The sequence below is a fragment of the Protopterus annectens genome, chromosome 9.part0, assembly GCF_019279795.1.
Source record: "Protopterus annectens isolate FY-2018-M chromosome 9.part0, PAN1.0, whole genome shotgun sequence".
Taxonomy (NCBI): Eukaryota; Metazoa; Chordata; order Ceratodontiformes; family Protopteridae; genus Protopterus; species Protopterus annectens.
The window spans coordinates 1,070,244,559-1,070,269,362 of NC_056743.1; the positions used below are offsets into that span (position 1 = coordinate 1,070,244,559).

General features: G+C 41.8%; 1 protein-coding gene across 1 annotated transcript in view; it reads left to right on the forward strand.

Annotated features, from left to right (window-relative positions):
* ESPL1 (extra spindle pole bodies like 1, separase) overlaps window positions 1-24,804 on the forward strand; it is a 2,570,648-nt gene that overhangs the window by 1,246,268 nt on the left and 1,299,576 nt on the right. The window contains exon 14 of the mRNA XM_044083892.1: window positions 8,870-9,041. Within this exon, the coding sequence (XP_043939827.1) occupies window positions 8,870-9,041 (172 nt within the window). The remainder of the gene's footprint in view (window positions 1-8,869; window positions 9,042-24,804) is intronic.

The window sequence follows — 24,804 nt, forward strand, 5'->3', positions numbered from 1 at the left end:
GTTCTTAACCCTGTTGGAGCATAGGCCAGCTGGAGTGCAGTTTGTTATATTAGAACAAGACAGCAAGCAGAGAGGGAGAAGAAACAAAAACCTTAGTAATGTAGTTGTCACAAATGCCCAAACATATTCATAAACTTCCACAATTATGCATATATTCCCAAAACAGGTTTAGAACAGGAAAGGATAAAGCATTCATCTATTAAACAGTTATAGACCAATAATTAGATGCTGTAGGATAATTGACAAATTACTTTGGTCTGAAACTATAATCAGTACATTTGTATAGTCAGAGCATGGTTAATTAACACACTGAATGATATTGACCCTCATACAACTGCAGCCAAGATCAATCTCTCTAAAAAACTTAACCCCGGTCCAAAATTAAAAATGGCTTAATGGCTTTTAAGTTTTTTTAAGTTTTTTAGTCTAAGATTTTTTTAGTCTAAGGTTTTTAGTCTAAGTTTTTATTCTATGGTTCTCCCTGGAATTTCCTAATATGAATTATTTTATAAAGTATTTTACAAAAGGGTTTTGCATGTGCACACTAGTGGTATGTATCAAATTTAGTATATGAATTTATTACTTACAACACAGTTTTTAATTTTATATTTTATAAAATTTTATAATATTTTATAATATATATGAATTATATGTATTTGGAAAATTATGAAATATTTTATTCCTATATGCATTTTTTGCACATGTATATCAATTACAAAGTATTTTTTTAGACAATTTTAGAAGACTTGTATAGGGTATCCTTTTGGAATTAGTACAGATATTTTTGAAAGATTTCGGAAATGTATCTTTAAGAAATTATATGTTTTTGGCGCCAAATCTACTTTAAAAGGGCAGTAAAAAGTGTATATCCTGGTTCTGATGAAATCTGAGATACTCCGATGAAAGCGCTTAACCATTGGATTCGTGTACAGCTGGATTTTATTTTGTGGAAATTTACTTGTGAAAAATGATTGAGGGAACTTCCCTCCCTGAGGGACAGCCATAAGGGAAGAAGGTCAGTTCTGTTCAGTTTCTGCCGGATGTTTCTCCTGATGTGAGTGAATGCCAGGATAGTCACCCGGCTTTGTTCTCAGGTTCCTCTGCCGAGACTGGGTTGCAGATCGGCAAGGCTCCAGCTTTATGCACGTCCGAAGATGCTTTGCTGATGTCTGTTTCGTGCGTTCAGGGTGAGCCATGGTTGATCATTTCCGTGGGGCTTAGGGGTATTCCTCAGACTTTAGTCATTCCTACTACCATTATTGAATGCTGTTCTGGGTCAGAGCCTTCCAAGTTTTATAAAGCAGATGTCCCATTGAAAAAAACAAAAAAACTAAACATGTTTCCCCTGCCCCTAAGGATCCACAGAGTGAGTGGCAGGCTTTCACTCAAGGTTTTAGTGCTTTCATGGCATTGAAACCCCTCAAGGTGTTGCTGTACCAGTTCCCCATTGGTCCTATACTCCCCCTTAAGAGATCCAGGGAACAGGATTCCTCTGAGGAGGAGTTGGATTCGGCAGAGGAATCCCTTGCTTCCTTTTCTCAGATTCCTTCTCCTTTGGACGATGGTTCAGAGGAAGAGGAATCCATCATTCCTGATGCTCCTTTTGAAGGGATTTCTTTTGGGGACACAATTTTCAGGATGATGGAGCTCTTTAAATTGGATTGTACTCAGGTCTCTGCGATTCATAAGAGGTACTATGAGTTGCTGTAAATGGAATCTCCTAAACTTTCTGCTGTTCTTCCAGTTTTGACTGCTTTGTTGGATGCATTTTCCAGGGCCTCTAAAGCTCCTGATTCTCAGCCCCCTGCTCCCAAAAAACCTGCTAGGTTTTATAGGGTGCCCGACGACTGTAAATTTTTGTACAAGTGTTCTGCTGCTGACCACTTAGTGGTGTCTTTAGCCTTTGACAAGCCCTCTCAATTGTTTCCTTTGCCAAAGTACTGCCCTCTGATAAAGACAGCAGAACCATGGAAAGATTAGGTAAGAAGATTTACACCTCTGCTACCTTGGCTTTTAGGGCTGTTTATTTATCGGACCCATATGTCCAAGTACATGTTGGCCCTCTTATCCCAGGCTTGTCAGGTTATGTCTGATCATCCAGACTGAGGGTAAACCTCCTGCTCTTTGTCAGTTAGGAACTTCCTCCCAGGTGTCTTGTCATTCCATCAAGTGTAGTTATGATGCAATAGATGCTTCTAGGGGTGCTACTTTTGGATTAGTGATGAGGAGGTATTCTTGGCTTCAGCTTCAACCCTTTGCCTGATGATATCAAGGCTAAGTTGATGGATGCCTCTCTTGATAATAAACACTTGTTTGGTGAAGCTGCTGCTGATTTATTTAAATCCTTTCAGGAGAAGCTTTACAGGAACTCAAATATGTTTTTCTCCTGTTCCTAAATTTCAGAGGAAGTACCCCAATAAGCCAGCCTTTGTTCACAGGCAATCTCACTCTCTCCTAAGGGCAAAAAAGGTGGTATGCAGGCTCCTCCTACTAAGGCTACTTAGACTTTAGGGGCTCAGAAGTCTTCCTTTCCAGATAAACCAGGTGCTGTCTGACTATCCTATCCTTCCCAGACACTTTCCTCTTTCTCTTCATCTCTCTTTCTTTTTCTGTTTGGCTACAGATTACTCAGGATTCCTAGGTTCTGTCCATTATTCACCAGGGGTATTTCATGGTGTGGAAATCCCTTCCCCCTTTTATGGGTATTCTTCACCCCCCCTTGGGAATAACTCTCATTTTTCCCAGAGGTGCGTCTGGATCTTTTGACTCAGGGTAGTATTAAAGAGGTGTCTGTGTCCCAAAGGGGGAGGAGGTTTTACTCCAGGATGTTCCTAGTACCCAGAAAGGAGGGTACTTTAAGACCAGTTCTAGACCTCTGTCATCTAAACATTTTTCTGAAGGTGCCCACTTTTCGAATGCTGTCCTTGCATAGTCTTTTCCCGCTTTTGCTGCCTCAGGCCTGTATTTTGTCTCTGGATCTCAAGGATGCTTATCTCTGTATTCTGATCCATTCCCATTTCAGGAAGTGTACATTTCTCTGTTTCATGGTATTTTCAGTTTTCTGCTTTGCCCTTTGCCTTTCTACAGCCCCAAGATTATTCACCAAATGCCTTGCTCCTGTGATTGCTTTTTGCAGGATTCAGGGGATCCAAGTATTTCCTATTTGGATAACCTGCTATTTCAGGCATCCTCTCCAGAGATCCTGTTGTAAAATCTCCATTTTACCATTTCTCTTAAGAGCCTGGGGTTTACAATAAACTTCAAAAAGTATTCTCTGACTCATTCTCACGATCATGTTTTTGTGGAATGCAGGATGTTCGGATGGTGCCTTTGCTGGCATCCCTATCTCCTCTCAAGGCCTTGACCCTAGTCTCCTTTCAAACTTTTCTTCTTCTGGCTCCCATTACAGCCAGGGAGTTTCTAAGAGCTCTGGGTTTCATGGCATCCACCATCCCTGTGCTCCCTCTGGCCAAACTTCACATGAGGAAGAATTTGTAGTTCCTCTTCTGCTTTGTCTAAAGAAGGAACTCTACTGGTGGATCCAGCAGTTGTCCCTAAATCCAAGGCTCCCTTTTCATTCCGGTCTTCCCACTTAGGGGCTGTTCACTGATGTCTTCAGAAGTGGGATGGGGAATGGCTTTTGGCTTCCTAAAGGTGCAGGGGGTGTTTTCTCCTGTTCAACAGAAGCATGTCAGTGTCAGAGATGAGAGCCCTTCTGCTTGTCTCTTCAGGCTTTTCAGCCTCTTTTCTCCCTGGGACCTCTTGTTGTGTTTACAGACAACACCACAGTGATGTGGCATATAAACAGAGGGGAACAAGATCTTATCTTCTTTGCCAGTTGCCACTCCTGATTAAGGATCTTGCTGCCTGGTATCCAGCGACTGTTCAGGCAGTTTGCATTCCCTCAGGTCAAAACATTGTGGCACGCACACTGTGCAGGTCCTTAAGTCCATCCCACAAATGGATGTTTTACCAGTGATGTACTTCTAGAAATTGTCCACCAGTGGGGTACCCCTCAAATACTTACTTGCTTTCCCTCTGAACAGATAACTACTTCTATTTTGTGCCAGATTCCCAGGTCCTCTGGTGTGGAAAGTGGATGACCTGTTTTTTTTCGTGGAAGGGAATTTTTCTTTGCTTTCCCTTCCCCTCCCCTCATTCCGAAAGTCTTGTTCAAAGGTCAAGCCCCCAAAATCTTGTTGGTGACTCCCTTTTGGCCAAGACAGCAGCGGTTCCCTCTTATGCATTTAGCCAAGAGCAGTCATCACAAGTTGCATCACGGGGTGGACCTACTCACTCAAGACAAGGGATCTCTTATCCATCCCTCCTTCTGAACTCTAAAAATGACTGTGGGTGATCAGATTTTGATTCCACATAGACAACTTTTTTCAGAGGATGTGCTTAGGGTCCTGCAGGAGGCCAGGAAACCCAATACTAGGAGATCTTATTTATCCATATGAAAAGTTTTCTGTTTGGTGTCTTTCTTGTAACCTGGATCCACTTTCTGTGGATGTTCCTTTGGTTCTCTCTTGTCTGTGTGAATTGCTCAATGCTGGAATGGCATATTCTTCTGTTAAGGTCCACTTGTTGACTCTCTGCTTATCTGCCTTTATCTCCTTTAGCTTCTAGATTTGAAGCTGAACAATTCCTTAAAGGCGTCCTTCATATTAGGTCTCCCAGGAAACCTGTTTCTCCTCCCTGAGATCTTAATTTTGTTTTGGAGAAATTGTCTCTGGCTCCTTTTGACCCTGCAGCTTTAGCTTTTTTGCAACATTGCACTTGGAAGATTGTTCTTTTGTTAGCCCTTACTTCTGCCAGATGGGTGGCTGAGCTTCAAGCCCTTATGGCTTGTCCTCCTTTTTTGGAGTTTCATAAGGACTGGGTGTCCTTGCGTACTATAAACCTTCTTTTATGCCCAGGGTGGAGAATGGATTGTCCGTTACTCAGTCTACTCATTTGCCCACTTTTTCCCTTCTCCACAATCTGCTAGTGAGAAGGTGCTGCACATGTTGGATGTGCATAGACAGCTCAGATTTTATTTGGACAAGACTAAGGCAATAAGGAAATCTGATCAGCTCTTTGTTTCATTTCATCCCAGGTCCTTGGGGTTAGCTGTATCCAAGCAGACTATTTATTCTTTGATTTCAAAAGCTATTTCTTTGTTCTCTTCATGGTAAGATCCTTCATTATTCTGTAAAGGCTTATTCTCCTAGAGCTGTGGCTTCTTCTGTTGCTTTTTTTTTTTCAAGGGTTTGGATACTAACCTTATTCTTCAGGCTGGACTTGTGCATACTTTTACTAAGGACTTCAAGCTGGATGGAATTTACAGAGCTAGAGTTGGTTTTGTTAGGGCCATTCTTCATGGCTTCCTAGAAAGCTCTGCTGGGCCTTCCTCCTCCCAAGTTTCTTCTTGAGCTTTGGCACCCTTCCTAATGTTATGAATGCTGCAACAGTGAAATGGAAGGACATAGTACAGTTGTGTAAAATCTTGCCATAACTATATGTCTTTCTCTTCACTGTTGCAGTATTCACTCCCTCCTCATCCTGGCCCACTTTTCTTCTGGATGTACTGGTTACTTCTTGGTCTTCCTTGTACTGGTGTTCCTACTGGGGCTTTCAAGTCTAAGGATGGTATGTCTGGACATCAGCCTTATGCCCTACGCTACGAGAATAGTATGTTTGTGATGTACGGCATACCTTAAAGTAACCTAAGGCTTTGGTATACTGGCTGGACATCATGCTGCCCTAGGTAGGGGATCCCTAATGTTACGAATAGTGCAACAGTGAAAATAAGTGCATCTGCTGTTAGTACAGTTTTGCAAAGTTCTTACAATGTTTTTTAACCTTTAATTACAGGTTTGAGCCCTAGCCTACTGTTTCCTTTTTCTTACTCTGTCTTAGGATCTGTAAGCCAGCAAACTGTATTATAGATAGAGGTAGGAGCTTGAAAGTTTGATCCACAAGTCTTATATGCTTCCAAGATAGATCTGAGGTTGGATCTGTAAGTCATACATTGAACAAAAACGGGCAATACAGATGCATAACCAAAAATGTCTGAATGGAAGCCAAGAATCTGTGCTTTGTTGGACAAGTGCATAGCTCAAACACAAAACCAGGTGGAGACATAAGTTTAGGAAAACAGTCTCCTAACAAGGAAGGAGACTTTTAATGAAACTGTGTAAATGGCTGGCAAACTGTATTGTCTTTTATGGTGTGCTTCTTTGTACTGAAGCACTACCTATTCTACCCTATTTATTTGTATGTACCTGGAAGATAGCTGCAGAATATGTATTGCAGACTGTATAGTGTACATTGTAGCACACATTTTTTGCAGGAGAACTGTAACCTATTGCACTCCCTGGTGTAGAGGTTTTGCCCCCCACCAATCTCTAGAATACCTTTAAGGTTTCACCAATTTGGTGAAGAGTGGATAAAGTTATTTACCTTGTCTTAGAGCTGGTGTGATGTCAGAGTTGGTATATATTGGGATTAGGGGATGCAGTGGCAGAGCCCCATCATGAGGGTATGCAGGTTTTCTGCAGATCACGTGGCAGGAACTTGTGATTGATGGATTTGTCAAGCTTGCTTTCTTAGTTCAAAGTAATCCCGCCTTTTACTTTAGGCACAAAAATGCTTTACAAGACTTCTCAGAGTTCAGGCCATTGGGGAGCAGTGACTTCAGCTGCTTGCTTTATAAGCATTTCTGCGTAGTATATCTTGGAAGCTGCCTCATGGTCAAGTGTCTTCACACTGATTGTATGAAAGTTGGTCTGAGATTTCAACATAATTTGCCATGAATGTTCTGCATGGGGTTCTTTTAATTATGCAATTCTCACAGCTATCCAGTTACTGCTTGGCACTTCATGTAAAAGTGTTTTCCTCTTGTACAGTGAGACACCTTGAAGATTTTATAACTGTATAGCATGTTGTTGTTTGTCTTTCGGCTTTCTCCCGGTAAGGGGTCGCCACAGTGGAACTCCTGTCCGCTAATGATTGGCAGATTTTTTTACGAAACCCCGAGGTGCCAGCTCGACGCCCAACCTTCAACAAAGGCGCGCCCTTTTACGCACACACATCTTTTGAACGCTTCCCAACTGCGGGGAGGACATGCAGACTCCACACAGAAGGCACTCCCAAGCCAATCCGAGAATTGAACGGGAGAACCTCTTGCTGTGAGGTAACAAAGCTACCGCCGTACCACAGCGGCATTGCATTACATACCATAACAAATCTGTTTTTAAACACCATAATTAAATTATCGATAAAGCCAAAGCAAACGTACATGAACAGAAAAAGAAACCATATTAACATTTTTCCATTTAGATACATTATACATTGCTATCATTTTGTAGTTCTGTCAAAGTCTGGATCTTTTCCAAAAAGTTGGTTTCTGTCAGTGTGTATACTTCTGCTCCGAGATTGAAGATTGTCCCCTATAATTGGTGATCTGCCCCGGTAAATGAAGTAAAATAGTTTGATTGTGTAAGTGGAAAAACTGTTTCCTAATATGCAAAAAAAAAAAAACTTGGTGACACCCCAACCCCATGTGCAAAATAAGGAAAAAGGGGTTGAGGATGGATGGACAGACGGACCTGCTCAAAGTGAACTTATGGAGTAGGAGTACATTCATTGTGTATGGAATGATGGTGTGGCATGTGCCAGAATAGTGGTTGTGATACACAGTACAGGAGTTTCTGAGAAAAAAATGTTGAATTAAAGTATGGGACTGAACCAAATCATTGATAAGGGTAAGAAGAGCTTGTCTGTTACCCGGAATATGTAACTGGAAACAGGATTTATGCCTTTGTAAAAAAAAAAAAAAAAAAAAAAAAAAAAAGATTGTGTGTCTGCGTGTGTGGATATGTAAGATACAGCTGCATATCAGTAGTGGTAAAATGCATTGGTTGGAGCCACTGTGATGATTTTATTGCTGCTGCATTTCAGATGATGTCCAGGACTTTTAATAATTTTTGCAAAGCAAGGCAGACCAAGATTAAGATGTAATCTAAGATTAGAGTGAAACAACCCAACTTTGTGGCACAGTGGGATAAAGCCCTGACTATGTAACCCTAAGCATTCTGAGTTCTAGTAGCACCTTGAGTGCCAGGAGAGAGAGTGGGGGATGTGGATGTGACTGGCTAATACTTAGCACACTTCTGCTGATAAATATTGTTGGTACTTGTTCCATTTGCTGTTGGGAAGTAGAAGCTTGCTGGCAACAGTAATGTAGCATAGACAAGAGGACGTGCTTGGTCTACCAAGCCAGTGATTGCAACCTTTAGTATTGTGTGTGCATTAAATCACATGCTGGAGAAGACAGTAACATGTTTGTTTGCATTAGCAATGAGGAGGGGTTTTAAAGATGTCTACATGATGTAGAAAGGTGCAGGGATGCTGAATAGTTCCTCTGTCTGCCAGCGAGTAGAAAGTAGTCCTGGTCTTGTGGGAAGCAAGATCCTCAGGTTGTTGGAACACATTCCATGCCCCTTCAGGTTGAGCAGATTGATGCAGGCAGGAGCACAAACTCCTCCTTGGCTGCCTGGATATTGGCCTGCTCTGGATGGCAGTCTTATCTTTCTGGTTGTCATTGTTGGTGGTCTAGGATGCAGAATATTGGGAGACTGGGAGCATTTCCAGCTCATGTGGGGGGAGGGGCTGATGACAAGGGGGGAAAATGTATAGAGAAAAGTAACTGTACTGGGATAAGTGAGCTGTGTTAAGTTGACAAAAAATGTGGTATTGTGCAAGTTTCATCTCATTAAGTTAATTGTTTTTATTTGTTTGAAGAAGGTGTGCTTCAGCTGAAGTGACTACATGAAAACATTTTTTCTTATTTAAGTAAACTTTTTTTCTGCTGTCTTTGTAATAGGCTGAAGAAGGGCTGAACCTTTTGCTTGAAATTCTCACAGCTCCCTCTCTCCAAAAGTCTTCTAAAGTCTGGTATCTACTGAAGGCAGATGCACTACAGTTAGTGGGTACTTACCTGAGTCTGCCAGTCACAATTCTCCCATTGCACCTCCGCCACAGACTGCAATCTCAAGGTAAACTAACTTTGTTTTACTGTTTTGGTAGTTAATCTTGTGTGTTTTCTTTCTAATAAAATATTGCTTGACAAACAGTAGGTCAGCAGCTGATGTACTTTACAAGTAATGAATATACTGCATTGGCATGTAGCTTGAACCGTTGCCTGCGTGACTGCTGAAGTTTTCTGTCAGTTTTATTGTTTTTTTTTTTTTTAGCTTGTGCTTTACTATCACCATAGTCAGTTGAAGAAATGCATGTAATCATATGCTGAAGGAACTAACCATGGTAATGAGGGGGGGGGGGGGTATAGTTGCTTTCTCAGTTATTAACAGCGTAGCCATGATGGAGTTATATTTCAAGTTTTGAGTTACTGGAAGGTTGCATGTCCCAGGCAAGGTATTTTGAATGTTTTGTCCATTTATTCAAAACCAGGGTTAACACAATCTGCAGTAGTCAAAGCAAATCTTCAGAAGATTGAGTGTTGTATCACTGCTATATCTGCCAAGAGGATCTATTAAATTGATTGCAGTGGTATTACAAGTTTTCTGAGTACATAAAGTCCATCAGATATCCCAGTTGTAGGTATCAGTACTGGCATTGCATTTTTACTGTGTCACTGCGGCGTCATCTTTAATCTCAGCAGAGGTAAATGGTTGTTTCTCACTAATTCCTAAGTTGTCCAGCAGCAGAACAGATTTCTTTAGTTTCCTAGAAGGAATTGCTGTTTTTTTTTCTGGTAGAATAGATTGGTGGTTCTTACTTTCATGCAAATGAAAAGGTTCTGGTCTGAAATCGAAGGCTTACAAAGCTTTTGGCAAAGTGTGCTTTTGTGGATGACTTGGCAAATCACAACATAGTTAGGGTGGGAGCACTGAGGAGGCAGCTGCTGAAGAGTTCTTTCATTTTTTGGGAAATTATTTGGCTACTATAGTTAAAAGGTTGTGATTGTCAGAGTGGTATGGGTGTCAGAGGAGTAGATTTCTGTTTCTAAAGGAAATTTCATAAATGATATTAGGAAAAAATGTAATTCCAGTCGAAGGTCTTGCTGTCTTGAAGGGGTTGTTGTAAGCAATTTGACAGAGCCATAAGCTCAGTCAGAAGAGATTAAAGGAGACCCAAAAGCATGACAGACTAAAACAGGCAACCATTCTGGATGTTTCAAGAAAATGAAAGTAGCTTGTTAACACCTTGATACTTTTTTTTCAGATAATTTTTGTGTGTTTTGAGCTGATAGGGCTGAATGGGAAATGTGGCTGAATAGATATGATGTATTTGGCTGCAGATTCTCCCTCCCGCTCCCAGGGAGGCATGATTTAAACTTGAAAGCCTGCAGTGTGGACAAAAAAGCCAAGTGCAGGAAAGCATCAGAAAGGCACTACTGAGATGTACCATGCAGTTTGTCTTGTACAACCAAAGATAGTTATTTGGAATAAATATTGTTTGCACAGTGCAGAAGATGTTCATACTTAGTCTCAGCTTTGCTCTCATTTCGTGAATGTACCTAGTTGGTGTCTCTGGCTTTGAATTTAGATGGGTAGAGTAAAGGTTGAGAGATGGAGATACTGAAGTAGCATATTACTGGGGGACTGAAGAGGGCTGAGGTGACTGGCCAAACTATTACTGGATAAGGGCCGAATGTTGTAAGTTTATAACTGATCTTAAAAAGGGACAGTACCAGCCAAACGGGTACTGTGCCTTTACCAGGTCCCCTGCTCAAATATGGGGAGCAGAGATAGGTTAGAGGTCTGGCTTCTGGCACTCACAGCAGTTGCTATAATTAGTAGAGATGACAGAAGAGAAGCCCACAATAAGGAAGATTATGCTAGAGGAGAGGAAGTATTTAATGTGAGGATGTCAAAAAATGAGAGAGCGTGCTGGGTTAATGAGTCCTTTGATGGGCAGATGAGTACAAGAGTGCCAATACCAGTTTTAGTTGAAGGAAATATGCTTGTTTTTCATTCCGTAAGTGTGAAATATGAGGGTAATACTGAGAATACTTATGCAAACTGCCTGGCCAAATACATCCCTTTGACATTGCATTGGGTACATGCAAAGTTGCGATACTTCTATGTGCAAGTCTTTTAAATTTGATTGTTGCAGAAGAGTAGCATATACACACTTCAAAAGATATCACAAGGTTTTTGTCACAAGCAACTACAGAAGCTGGTGAGCATTTTCAAGGCATGTATCCTTGCGGTGTTAAGACACTGGAGTATATTTACGTAAATGGTAGTGACACCTTGTGTTTCTAGAGGATTATTGTTTGACTGGAAAACAACTTAGTTTTTAGTGAAGTTTAACATTTTCCAATCAAACAGTATTTTAGTACTGTTTGCATTAATGTTATGAGTTAGAAGTTGTTTGCATCCAGTGGTGGAGAAATTATGGAAGATGAATGGGGATGGTGTGTATCATTTTAAGGGTATGAATACAAGACAGCTGGGTGCTGGCTTCAGGAAGTGTTTAGTGCAGTACGAGATTGGGCTTAATGGATAAGAGTGTAGGAGGTTTCTGGCGGGAGAACTGCAAACTAGAGTAGTAATGTGGAAGTGGTTAGCCAAGAGGAAAGCTAAGGAAACTAATAAACTGTGTTGTTCAAAGAGTATTAGTGGTGTACAGGTGCTATGAAAACAGAATGTGTGGCATTTGCACACAACCTGCTGTGTAAAAATGTAATTTGGAAAAACAGTACTTAGTATTTCAGCTGAATGTGTCAAAGGATATGATGCTGTGAAACTGCCAAATCACTGTAAAGCAGACACTTTTTAAAAGATTGATTTAATACTTTTGCTGCCTGCTCCTTGGGACAATGTTAAATAATTTTAAATATGCATGTACTTTAGCTGCAGTTTGAAAGGGATAAGAAACATGTTTGTGAGCAAAGCATGATACTGGAGCAAGTTAAATAACAGAAGGGTAAAAAGAAGGCATGATGTGGGTAAGAGAGGGTCTCACTGAGTGGGGGATATGATTAAGCAAGGCAAGGGAGTAGGTGAGAAAGTTAACAGGTGAATGGAAGCTTGAGCTATATATTCTGCATTTAAATATGAGAAGTATAGATAATGTGAGGATGAGAGTGCGTGCCTTGTCATTATCAGGAGTTGTGGCCCTCTTAATTTGGGATGTGTTGAGTTATATTCCCAATGAGGACTTTTTCTGAAGTCCAAAGGGAGGCGAATACTGGAAATAAAGCTGTACTTGCAAGTGGGGAGACTAGGAGGGGACAGTTTGCAATAAGTTATTTTGGGAAGAAAGAAGGGAGTAGAATTAGAAAAGTTAGAGGTGACCAAAGATTTGGATGTGCAAAAAAAAAAAGGAAATACTAGGTATTGAGAGATGAATAGGATGGCCAGTGATAAAATGGGAAGGCAGAAAGTGTTTGATAGTGAAAGGAAAGCTTTGTATTATGTACTCTGTGGTGTGAAATTATGGACAATAAACGAAATGAGCAGAAGTTTATGAAGGAGGATTAAAGTGCGTTATTCTGAGGGGAAGTAGATGGTGAAGAAAGTGGAATGAGGCTAGAAGACTCTTGGTGGGATGGGATAAAAGCAATGCAATGTGAAATGATTATATAAATCATAATGGAGTATTTTTTCATTGTTACCAACTAGCAAGCACTAGAAGAGAAAATAAGGCCCAAAATGTTTTTTAAAATGTATTTAACAGAAATAATGAGCAGTACATAAGTAATGGAAGGGTATTTAATTAATTAGCTTAAGTAGTGAGCATATATAAAGTGATGGGTGTTTGACTTTATTATTCATTCATTCACATCCGAGGAAGTGGACTAAACGAAAACGCAAGTGTGGAGACATAGCGTTTATGTGTTTATGGTGTAGCTGTTTTGGCGTTGTACTTGTGGTGCTGAAGTTTCCTGTCGTTGTGTGGATTTATTAAAGGAAAGTAAAAAGAAAAAGACTTGGGCCTTATTTCCTCTTCTAGTGCTTGCTAGTTGGTGAGTTTGTGCTATTTTGTACTAGCCTCCATTTTTTTGTGGTATTTTTTCATTGTTCTTGACCCCTCCCAACCATACCGTGTGGTCCCATTTGGTGACCTGCTGGCTGAGTCCCTCATCCAGGCCTGCCATTGCACCCACATCACTCAATTGGTGAGGTCCTTTTTTTTAGTTGGGATTTGTCTTAAAGTCCTCATCTTAAGTGTCAGTGGTGCTAGTGAGAGTCCATAGCAGCTAGGCAGATGTCCAAAGTTGGGTGAGGATGTTTTCTGTGTGAATTATATCCCTTTACCCTGTTGGTTGCTGTGACCAGTTCACTGCCCTTTTATAGTTACCTAATGAGGGGCATACTTTGTACATGCATGCCTAGAACTCCTGCACTAGGAGCAAGCCAAATCCACACAACCACCTGGATGAGCTTATAGGCATTGGTTGCTTATTCCATCCCTCTCTGGCTCTTTAATTGCCTGTGGCACTGCCTGAACCTGGATCAAGTGGAACAACAGGTGTGTTTTTTAATTTTAATATTGTTTTATCTGCAGAGTTTAATCACACATTGTGTGGTGTTCTCCTGTGTATAACTTAATGCAGTTATGGCCCAAGTAACTCTAGATATAGGAAATAGAAACTGGATTGTTGAATCTCCCTCGTGTTACAATGAAACATGAGATGAAAATTAGTGGGGTTTTTTGCTATTTACTCTAAATGTTATAACAGGAAGGAAATAACAAGTTTACACTATACCTATTAGTTTTCTTGCTAGAATACCTTATTTTTCAGCTTTGGTAGCAAAGTCCCTATGACATCCATTTTTCATCTGGCTTTTTGACTTCCATAATCTAGTAATTTTGTTTAACCACTATCATAAGTAGAGTAGTTAATGCATGGTAATACCTGCACTTCTGTATGTTCATCTGCCAGCTCAGTAACATTACATCCTTCTGAAAGGTTCCCCTTTATCCAAAAGACCAATCAAAATTTGAAGCATATCCTCCTCAAATTTACTAAGTTCAGCAGGTTCACAAATGTTCCCAGTTTCCTGTCATCCCTGAATCACATCTTCAGCATTTTCCAGATTCTTGCTGGGAACATTCTGTTGAGTTTACTGGGCATATAAAAATATCTATGAAAACATTTGTAAGCAAAGATTGTGAATTTTCATGTGTTTTTGCATGTTTTTGGAGCAAGACTCATTTCTTGCCCTTGTACTCCCAAAATGTGTATATTTGATGATCTGCTTAAGTCATTGCTTAGAATATTTCTCTTCATGTCCTCGCATTATAGGTTATACATATCAGGCTTTTCTTGATAGCACTACTAATCCTAGCTTCAGTTAACATCAGGACCATCATTGATTTTTCATGTGGATCTACCTGATTATCCCAGAGGCATCTTATTCCTTTCTCCAAGTCCTAAATGTGGTAGTCAAAAGGTCTGGTAAATTAAATTCTGACCTAACATCACCCAAAGCCTTAATTTCCTCTCTCAATATTTTTCCCAAATTAGCTCCATTTTCAAATCCCCTCTATGCTCTTACTGCCAGTCTTCTAAATTGCTGGTACTATTTTATCTTCCTTACACCTATAGGTAATATTTCTCTTGCATAGTGTCTAACTTGATTAAACTTTAGTATCTTTGCAGTCTTCATATATTTGCTTTTACATAGTTTTCTTCTGATTCCTCTTTAGTTTGTGACCAGAATCTGCTTAGTCTTTCCCAGGAGTATGCTTAATTTGTGTTAATATTAGTTGCATCCATTTTGCTGAGGAACGTAGCATTTTTGCTAGTTACTCAACTGATTTGGGTTGCAATATAGTTCAACTTAATTTAGCCATCTCAGACCTCCTTTTCCTTGTGATTGTGACAAATTTATCCAATTTACTCTGGCTGTCTTCCCTTCTCAAAAGAAAACATTTTTTTCCATATTTTTTCACCGGATAGAGTAAAGGAGTGCACACAGCTGTATCCCTTTGCGTGGGAAACCAATTGAGGAACTGATTGACAGGAAAGAGTAAAAACTGTTGTGAAGTGGGAGAAGGAACTGTGTAGGTTATCAGTTTGCAAAATGGAGAGGAGAAAGTCAGGTAACTGTTAAAAGGAGTGGTAATGGAGCAGAGTGAAATCTGTAAGGATAATTGAGAGGTTTGGTCTCAGGAAGTGTAAAGAGAGAAGGGGAGTTTAATGCGATTGGTTGAATGTAAGGGGTTAGGGAGATATTGGAAGCATTCAGGAGATTTATGATTGTGTGAGTAGTGAAGGAGGAAACTGAAAGTAGTGGAAAGAGGGTGAAGTGAGAGACTGCTAAGAAGGTGATCATAGTAAAGGTAATGCATTTGGCGGTTTGGCAGTTAAGGGAGAAAGCAGGGTAAGATTTATCTTTTAAAAGATTACTGCAATTGTAGAGTGTGTGTAGACACTTTGAGAAGGGAATGCTTTTTGTTTCAGTAGCCTACATGAAAATAGGATTGGTATTAAAGTTAAGTTCTTTGGTTGACTAATACATACCGTTCCTGAACTGTTAACTAGCTTCATATATGACATATGGAAGAGGGTACACTTGCAGTAAGTGTGTTCCATCTCTGTTAGGCATTCTGACAGGCTGTTGAGATGCTCATTGTTAGATCACTGCTGCATTAGCCTTGGCTTATACAGGTTATATTCCATGAACAGAAAATGTTAAAAGCTGGAGCAGGGCTGGAGAAAGTCAGTAGTCAAGGTGCCAAGCCCTTTAGAGACTACTTGCCACTGAAGTGCCCCTCTTGTGAGCTTTCTGCGAGCCACGGTTTGCTAGTACTTCTCCATTGCTGGACAGATAGGATCACTTCATGGGCGGGGGGTTGGACTTCCACAATTAATTTTATGACTAAAACAATACTTTTCTCACAAGATCTGTTTTTTGGACTATCGTATGACATTTCTTTCAGTTAAAAGTGTAGTTCTTTTATTAGTTTGTAAACATTAGTTTTTTTTTTAAGTTTACTGTAAATTGTATTTATAAATAGTTTGTCAGGGCTGTAAAAAAAGTGTATGTTGTGCTTATCACTGTGTTTTTTTTTTCTGGTGAATACGCTGTCTCCCCCCTAGTACTTACCATTTACCGACTGTTGCTGCCAGTTACCTGGTTTTCAGGCTTCTTTCTTTGTTTTACCATAGAATAATTTACCAGCTCCTCAGTTCTTTGTTCCTCTGGTCACAGAAATTTCCAGATAGCCTTTACCTCTTCAGTCAGCCCACTACTTTGGTCAGCTGCAGATGGCTGACCATGCAGTAGACATTTCTGCCTTTTTTTCAGACCCTTTATTTCCCTTGGTTTTTCTCTTGTGCAGTAATTTTAACCACCATGGGCCTGGAGTTAGACACACACTGTGGCTGTTGAACTATCCTTGCTAGGCATGGTTAAACCATTGCTGTCAGAGTCTACAAAGGAAGAGCAGGGAATGCCTAGCTGAACTAGGATGCTTGTTACCCGGCTGGTAATATTGATGCGAGTCTGTCTCCTTCTGTAGAGATTGTCAAAAAGAAGTAGAAAGTAGAACATTTATCATCTTCTGTCCTTTGTTAATTTGAAAGGGAAGACTTATTGGACTTGACTCTGTGGGGCATTAGTTCAGGCTGTTGATCCTTATTCTGGATTTACTGGTAAGAAGGAAAGGTATTTTTCACTTTGTAAAGATTCCATGTTGGGAACAACTGTTTTTTTTTTCCTCTCTCATCTGGCACCAATTTCATTTTCTGATGAGTGTATTTCTTTTGATTTTTCCTGTGTAAGAAACTTTTTCTGAAACTATATCTAGGATGACGAAATTTTCAGTGAGAACATAATGGCATCCCAGTTTCTTTGATTTATTATGACTGGAATTTCCTCAACCTACTCCTGTTTATTATATCTTGCAAGCATGCCTGACAGCCAGGGTTGCCAGATTTGTAAAGGGGCAGGTACAGACCAAAAAAAAAAAAAAAGTCCTTCCTTCATGCCGCTAAGTGAAGACAAAAAAAGTATTTAATGTAGAACATCAGGCAGTTCCACATTAAACAGAAGTGGCTTCACTTTTCGCTTTTTTGATTGGCTCGTATACCGGCATACGGGCCAATAAAAAAAACAAAAAAAAAAAAGTGGAGGCTGTTTCGCCAGAATTTTAACCAGCTGTGCGGAACTCTGAATTGGGATGCTGATCCCGAGATGTCTGACAACCCTGCTGACAGCCAACCTGCAGATCCTAAGAAAGCAGATTGTATAAAGTTCCTCTGATTTAAGTCTTATTTTCTAATCCCAGGTCTGACCCCACAATAATTTCCTTGGCAAATCTTTCTGCAATTAAACATTTAGAAATTATTCCTTCCCCCCTCTGATAAGATTGGGAAAGTCTGATACGTTGGGGAAAAGTATACATTCCTGTGCGACTCTTCTTTTTAGGGTATTGACCAAGCTCATGTGTTTTAAGTGTTTGCTTTCTTCTTTTGAAAATAGGAACAATATTGCCACTTCCTTCTGAAGGCAGTCTTCTCTAAATACTCCAATTACATCTGTTTTTCAAACATCATTTGAATTGTACTGATGATTCAGCTGATTCCTCTTCCAGCACAGCAGCTACTGTGTCTCTCATAAGGTTTGCAGTGGTGACATTCTCAAAAATTGCCTGAGGATGTTAAAGCTGAAACAAGAGAGATTGTATTTGGACCATTTGCTGCTGAGGTCCTGAAAAAATAGTATGTGAGGTAATCTGATTCAAGGGGTGACTTGTATTTTTCAACCTTCCTTCTCCAAGTTTGTTGGTTTCATACCTAACTCAGGATCTTATGTAAGGAAAAAAATGGCAAGGCAGCTCCAAAAAGGAGGAGCTTCCCAGAAACAGTCCAAGTCTGAGTAACGGTCTACAAATTGAACCTCCCACCCCTGGTAAGCCTTCAAGTCTTCCCCAAAATCTGTCTGTTTATTTTTCTCTCTGGTTTCAAGGAGCCCAGGACATTTTTCAAGATACTAAGTTGCATGGCATCTACGATGCTCAATTCCTGTAGCCAAACTTCACATGAGAACGATTCTGGTACCTAAAATCTGTATAGTCCCACCATCAACACTTATTAATGTTTCTAGTTCTAGTTTTGGGAAATTTGTAAAAGGGGCGATACTTAAGAGAATTTTTATCTCGGTCCAGGCCTCCCATTCTCCTTTCAAACTCCAGTGCAATTTGCAACATCAGATGCTTCAGACTTTGCATGGGGAGCAGTTTCAGAGCATAAATGTGCAGGGTCTTTGGAAAACAACAGACCAAAGCACGCGCGCACACACACACACCCACATGAGTTGTTTGTACTTAATGTGCTGCACACAACTCATCTATGGTCTCTGGGAGCTTTACAAATGTTTACAGACAACACAGCAGTGATGTGGTACATAAACAGGGGTGGGGTGGAGGGACCCAGATCTTGCCTTCTGTGCAGAGTACTCATCGTAGCCCGAGATGTAACTTTTTCAGTACAGTCTCACTCTTCAGGCATCTTTTATGCCATCAGAGCAAAATTGTTTGGCAGAAAAGATAAGCAGGACCAGGACAGACCCTCACCAATGGAAAGTAAATCTTGGTGTCTTCAGGAATTAAGCTGTGGGGAACCCCCTCAAACAGATCTTTTCACCTCCATACACAAGAATCAATTGACAAGATGCTGCTCCAGGACTTGGTGCAAGAAGGCCTCGAAGGCAGATACGTGTTCCTGTATGCTTTTCTACCCTTTCCACTAATATCCAGGGCCATTCTGAAGATTCAAAAGGACTCTCAAATATCATTGTGATGATACCCTTTTGGCCTCTGCAACAGTATTTCTCCCATTTTGAAATGGCCAGGGGCAATTAACCACAAGCTTCCTCATAGACTAGACCTATTTACACTTGACAAGAGGTGTCTGATGCACACTGACTCCAAGCAGCTGCAATTAACTGTCTGGATAATAGAATCTTAATGCTTTCTTAGCCATCTTTATCTGAGGACTTGCAGTGGGTAATGAAGAGTGCAATAAAGCCTGCTACTAGGAAATCGTGCATTTGTAAATGGAAAAGGTTTTCTAGTGGTGCCAGAAGAAAAACCAGCATCCATTCAGTGCTAGTGTTTCTCTGGTTCTACATTGTTTGAGGTAATATCCTAGAGCCTGTCTAACTCCTCAGTCAAGGTTAATTCGTTGGCCATTTCTGCATGTCTGCCCATAGATACAATCGCTGGGCACACTCACTGGCTGAATTTTCTTAACCTCACCCCCTGTCCCCCCAAAGGTGGACAGCTTGAACCAGCCATAGTCGTCAGATTCTGGCTAGCACTGATTTTCATATCTAGATAGAGATATGGATATAGAGATAAATACATTTAGAGATATATCAATAGATGTGGGCAAATCGCTAGAATAGACGCTCGCTTGACATACAATTGCCTGAAATATGTTGACCTAAAATGCAAGTGGTCAACAACACATTTGAAAATATTTGATCCAAGCACATTTGATTGAGAAATGAATAATGGTGGCTGCAGTCAGAAAATATGTTGTGTAGAACGTAGTGTACAATAGTGGAATGCTTTAAGCAGTGCAAACTAAATTCGCATCTGACTACCACATAGCACAGATCAGTAATGATTTTCATTGTAAATCTCTGCTTGGGTAATGTCGAAGTATGCACTGACAGGAGATCCCTGGAAGTTGTGTTGGCCTATCTCACCTTCATTCTTACTTGGATGGATTCGGAGCGATCCTCTGCTCTGACTCAGCCGAATACACAGCTGGAAGTCTCAAACTTGGCTCGTGGCAGGTAGGTATCCCATGATGCAGTGGTGCAACTCTGCAGATCTCGTTGGCTGCTTTGAGGTTAGATGTGCTGCTCTTGGCTGTGGCTAAATTTTTGTCTTTTCACTTAGCTTAAAATTTTAGGATTCTTACATTTACAGTGTTTTTGTAGAATTAGATAGTTAGATTTAGCGTGTAGCTTCTTTATCTCTTTCTGCTGTTGGTTGCTACTATTGGGCCATCGTTTTTTTTTTTTTTTTTTTTGCACACCTTATTGGATCCAGTAGTTATTGTAGTGGTTTATTGTTTAGTATACTCTTACTGTTAGTTGGTCATTTAGCTCATTTAAATTAGAGAGCTAATCGCCCATTTTAGTTATAGGGCTGGTAGTTTAGTGTCTGCGTGTTTGTTATTCCTTGATATCTAGGTCCATTAGCGGTCCTAGTACTCTCCCCTTTGTCACAGGTAGTTTTTTAATTTATCTTGCACTTAGATGTGGAGTGTTTTATTAGATTAGAGTGTGTTATATATCAGTGTTCTGAGTTAGTTGCCTTTGTAATCCTTTTGGGAACTTTCTTTATCATGTCTAAAGACTCGAGAGAGAGCAAAAGCCTTCGGGCTTTAAGAAATGTACACAGAAAATGTCAATCACAGATGGACATGTCATTTGCGTATACTGTCTAGGGGCTATTCATTTACAGGAGGATTGTACTTTCTGCCTCTCCTTTAGTGCACACATGTTACAGGAGAGCAGAAACAAATGGATTCTTAAGGGTCTCTTAAAGCCAACCTTTGAGGAAACTGTGCAGAGTGCTTCTTCGTCATCGTCTTTTTCAAAGGAGGACAAACCATCCAAACGGCCATCACCTGTCTCTTCAGCTCAGTCGGAGCCTCCTGAAAAATTGTCAAAACTTTCTAAACCATCTGCCTTCTCGGCTCCACAGTCCTCGGAACCGACGGAGGTCATCATTATTGACAAGCCTGGTTCTTTGGCCCCAAGGTCTTCGCAGCTGCAAGATACCGTGTCCCGGAGCCGGTCCATTGACATTCCACCAGTCTCCCCTACCTTGAGATATCCCATTTTGGAGAGTTCTCGTTCTCCTTCTCTATCCTCCAGGTCCACTAGGAGTCTATCTGATAATGATGTAGAGCAGGTGGTACGCAGACTCCTGAAGTTGCCGGCGCTAGCCAAGTTGTTCTTGGATCTGACCAGTCAGGTCTCAGAGCTTCCCAAGACTATTGCATCTACTGTTGTTCCTCCTCCGAGCCAAGCTGGACCCTTGGAGCCAGAGTGCCTGGTGCCACATACTGTAGAACAGTCTGTTCCGGGACCCCCTTTGGAGATTACGGAACTGACATCTGCTCTGACTCTGTCCGGAGTGTCTGGGAGCCGGGGTTCTCAGGCTGGCCCCATGGTGGGGGGGGGGGCGCTCGGGCCCAAACTCCTTCGGTTCCGAGTCTACCCTTCAGTGTGTCTGCCCAGGTGAGCTCAGCTTCCAGATCGGCCTCCTCAGTCTCCTCGGAGCAGGGGACATCCTCGGAACTGGTGGGATCTGCTTTCGAGCTGATGAAGTGTGTGCTGTCACCTTCTGCAGCTCTACATTAGGGATACTGGCATTCGTCCCCCAAGGCACCGGCTGCTGTCTGCACCACCCCAGCCACAGGACAGCAAAGATCCAGAGCCTCAGGATCCCCCATTGGGTAAACCCCTCTCTTCCGAGGCATCCCCAGAATACCCTTCTGAGGAGCCCCCTTGAAGAGAACTTGCAAGAGGAAGCATATGGACTCGCCTGATGAGTCCATCACTTTAGATACTGACCTCGAGGAGTCAGGTCCCCATGGTAGTCCTCTGATATCTCATCTGCAGATAACCTGGAGATCCTTAAGCAGAGAGCTGGCTGGAAAATCATGAGGAGTCAGTGTACCTGAAGGCCTTTGGATCTCAACCTTCAGCCTCCTGGTGTCTCCGCCTTTCGATGAACTAATGGACGTGGTCAGTCGAAAGGAGTGGGAATCACCTGACACTATGGAGCCAGTCCCTTGGAAGCCAAACAAGTTTTTGTCAGCCCCTACTGGAAAAGATTTTTACACAAAGGGTGCACCTGTAGATGCTATGGTGGTGGTGGCAGCAGCCACCAAGAAGGAACTTTTTGAGACATCCTCATCTGTTCATTCTCCGAACAAAGATTCTCGAACGGTGGACAGATACAGGAAGCGTGTCCTTTCGTCAGCGACTTTTACACTCTGATCGCTGAACTACTTCACTCACTTTATAAGACTACAATGAGCTCTCCTGAAAGAGCTAGGAGATACTCTACAAGGTACATAAGCTGCAGGGGTGAATGAGAGAGTCTCCTCCCAGCTATCCACCTTAAATTCTGTCAACTCCTCCAGGAGACTGATATCTTATGCCGAGGATGAAGCGAGCAGGGCAGCGGGTTCAGGAGTTTCCTTGAGGAGATGCTCCTGGATGCATTTGTGCAAATTTGCAGAGCCCTTTAAATCTATCTTTACAAATGCCCTCTTTGATGGTTCCTAACTCTTTGGACCCAAAGTAAGACGCTCACCAGATGCGAGCAGGAAGGGAAAACTCACTCTGCCATTGGAGTACGTTTTCTGTACCTTTAAGACCTTATCCTAAAGGTCAGAAGAGGGAAAATGTGGTTCAAAAGATCTCGGGGAGCTTTCCAAGACTCACGAGGTGAATCCTTCCCCAGGGGCAGAGGGGGAGGTAACAATAGTAGACGTCCTAGAGGCAGAGGAGTTCCGCAAAACCAGGGCAATTGTGATTCCTTTCACAGACGGTTCCTATCAGCGCTCCTGAAAGGAGGCACATCTGCTCTACTCTGAAGGCAGTCAGGGGACATTTGTCTTTGTACCCAGAAGCCTGGCAAGCTATCACAAGAGACAAGTGGGTACGAAGCATAATATCAAGAGGATATTCTTCCCTTTTGTCACCCTGCTCCTCAAATCAGAACAATCCCAGATGTTCCAATCTAAGGGAGCAAGCAACTATAGAAATCCGAAAGTTGCTGGACAAGAGAGTCATCCAAGATGTCCCCGCAGACCAAACAGGATTCAGAACTTACTCAAGATTCTTTTTGGTGCCAAAAAGAACAGTGGACTACAGACCCATATTGGATCTCAGCAAGTTAAATAAATCTGTCAAAAAGTCAAAGTTCTGAATGGTGACACTGCAGTCAATACTTCCCTTCTTAGAGAAAGACGATTGGATGTGCTCAGAAGACCTCCAAGATACGTACTACCACATAAAAATGGACCGCATCGAGGAGTCAGTTACGCTTCTGGCTGGGAGCCAGTCATTATCAGTTCCGAGTTCTGCCGTTTGGTCTTAATACAGCCCCCAGTGTGTTCACCAAATGCATGGCAGTAGTCACGGCTCACTTGAGGCATCTGGGATTTCAAGTGTTTCCATATCTGGACGACTCGCTCCCAACTGCCATCACCAAGCATCTGCTCCAGCAAGCCAGGGATGTGACTTTGGAAATATTTGTGCAGTTAGGCATAACAGTCAACTTACAAAAATCATCTTGTTTCCCTGTAAACATATTACCTTCATAGGGGCAAACATAGACGCTGTCTCCATGATGGCACGTCATCCATCTGACAGAATTTCAGCCTTCAGGCAGCAAATACTTCACCTTCATCCCAAGGACAAGGTAAAGGTAAAAGTAGTTCTGAAACTACTAGGGACAATGGCTTTGACCATAACGCTGGTTCCTCTTGCCAGAATGCACATGAGAATCCTTCAGTGGTTCCTGTTCTCTCAATGGTCACTTCAAGAACTCCCGATGTCCCACCTGATCAGAATAACTGAGTCATGCAAAAAGGACCTACTGTGGTGGATCCAGTCCAACCACGTGACCATCGGGAGACCCTTTATTCCACGACAACCTGTTGCTACAGTGGCCACGGACACTACGCAGATAGGATGGAGGGGGCATTATCTGGGAAGGATGGTCCAAGGTATATGGCAGGAACATGAGGCCCACTTGCATATCAGTGTTCTAGAGATGAGAGCAGTGCTTCTGGTGTTGCAAGCACTCCACAACTGTCTTCCACTAGGGATGATTGCTATACAGTCAGAGAGAGAATATGTTGGTGGTTTGGTACATAAACAAGGAGGAACCAAATCATACCCACTTTTTTGTAAGGCCCTGAGAGTTTGGCAATGGGCAATTTCTTCCCAGCGTTTTCTAGTAGCAACGCACGTCTCTGGGAAATCCAACATGATGGCTGACAAGCTCACCAGGGCGATATTGATGCCTCACGAGTGGTCTCTGAACCAGAACATAGAGGAAGAGATCATCCAGAAATGGGGTCAGCCTTGCGATCTACTTGCCCTAATTTCCCCACCAGGGGAGACACCGAGAGACACACTTGTTCACAATTGGCCCTCTAGACGACTTTATACCTTTCCTCCATTTCCACTCATACCCAAAGTCATCCAGAAAGCAAAATGCTTGGGAAGCAGGATGATTCTCATTGCCCCACACTGGCCTCGACAGATTTGGTTCCCCTTCCTTTGACCTCATCTTCAGGAGAAGCCTTGGGTTCTGGACCCAGTTCCAGACTTGCTGACACACGTCAGGTGCACTTCATCCATCACTCCACACCCTCAACTTGACAGCATGGCTGCTCCACTTCCCAATTTAGTCAGGCTTCAAAACGTTATTCCAGCAGTAAAACACATACTGATGTCTTCTCATGAAGTGTCTACTAGAAGACTATATACTTGCAAGTGGAAAACATTTTCTCACTGGGCTCAGAATAGAAACATTGACCCTTTTTCTGCGTCTGTTCAAACCATTCTAGAATTTCTGGTGGAACTTTTTCAGCACAGTGCTGCTGCGGCAACTATTAAGAGTCCAGCTGGCTGCATTTTCATATTTTCACATTGGTGACCATTCTCCTAACTTAATGTCACACAGATTGTGTAAAGCATTTTTAAAAGGTGCTTCCTTATTGAGACCTCCCTTTAAGGAACCACTTCCTCCTTGGGATCTATTTCAGCTGACATTACCTCCGTTTGAGCT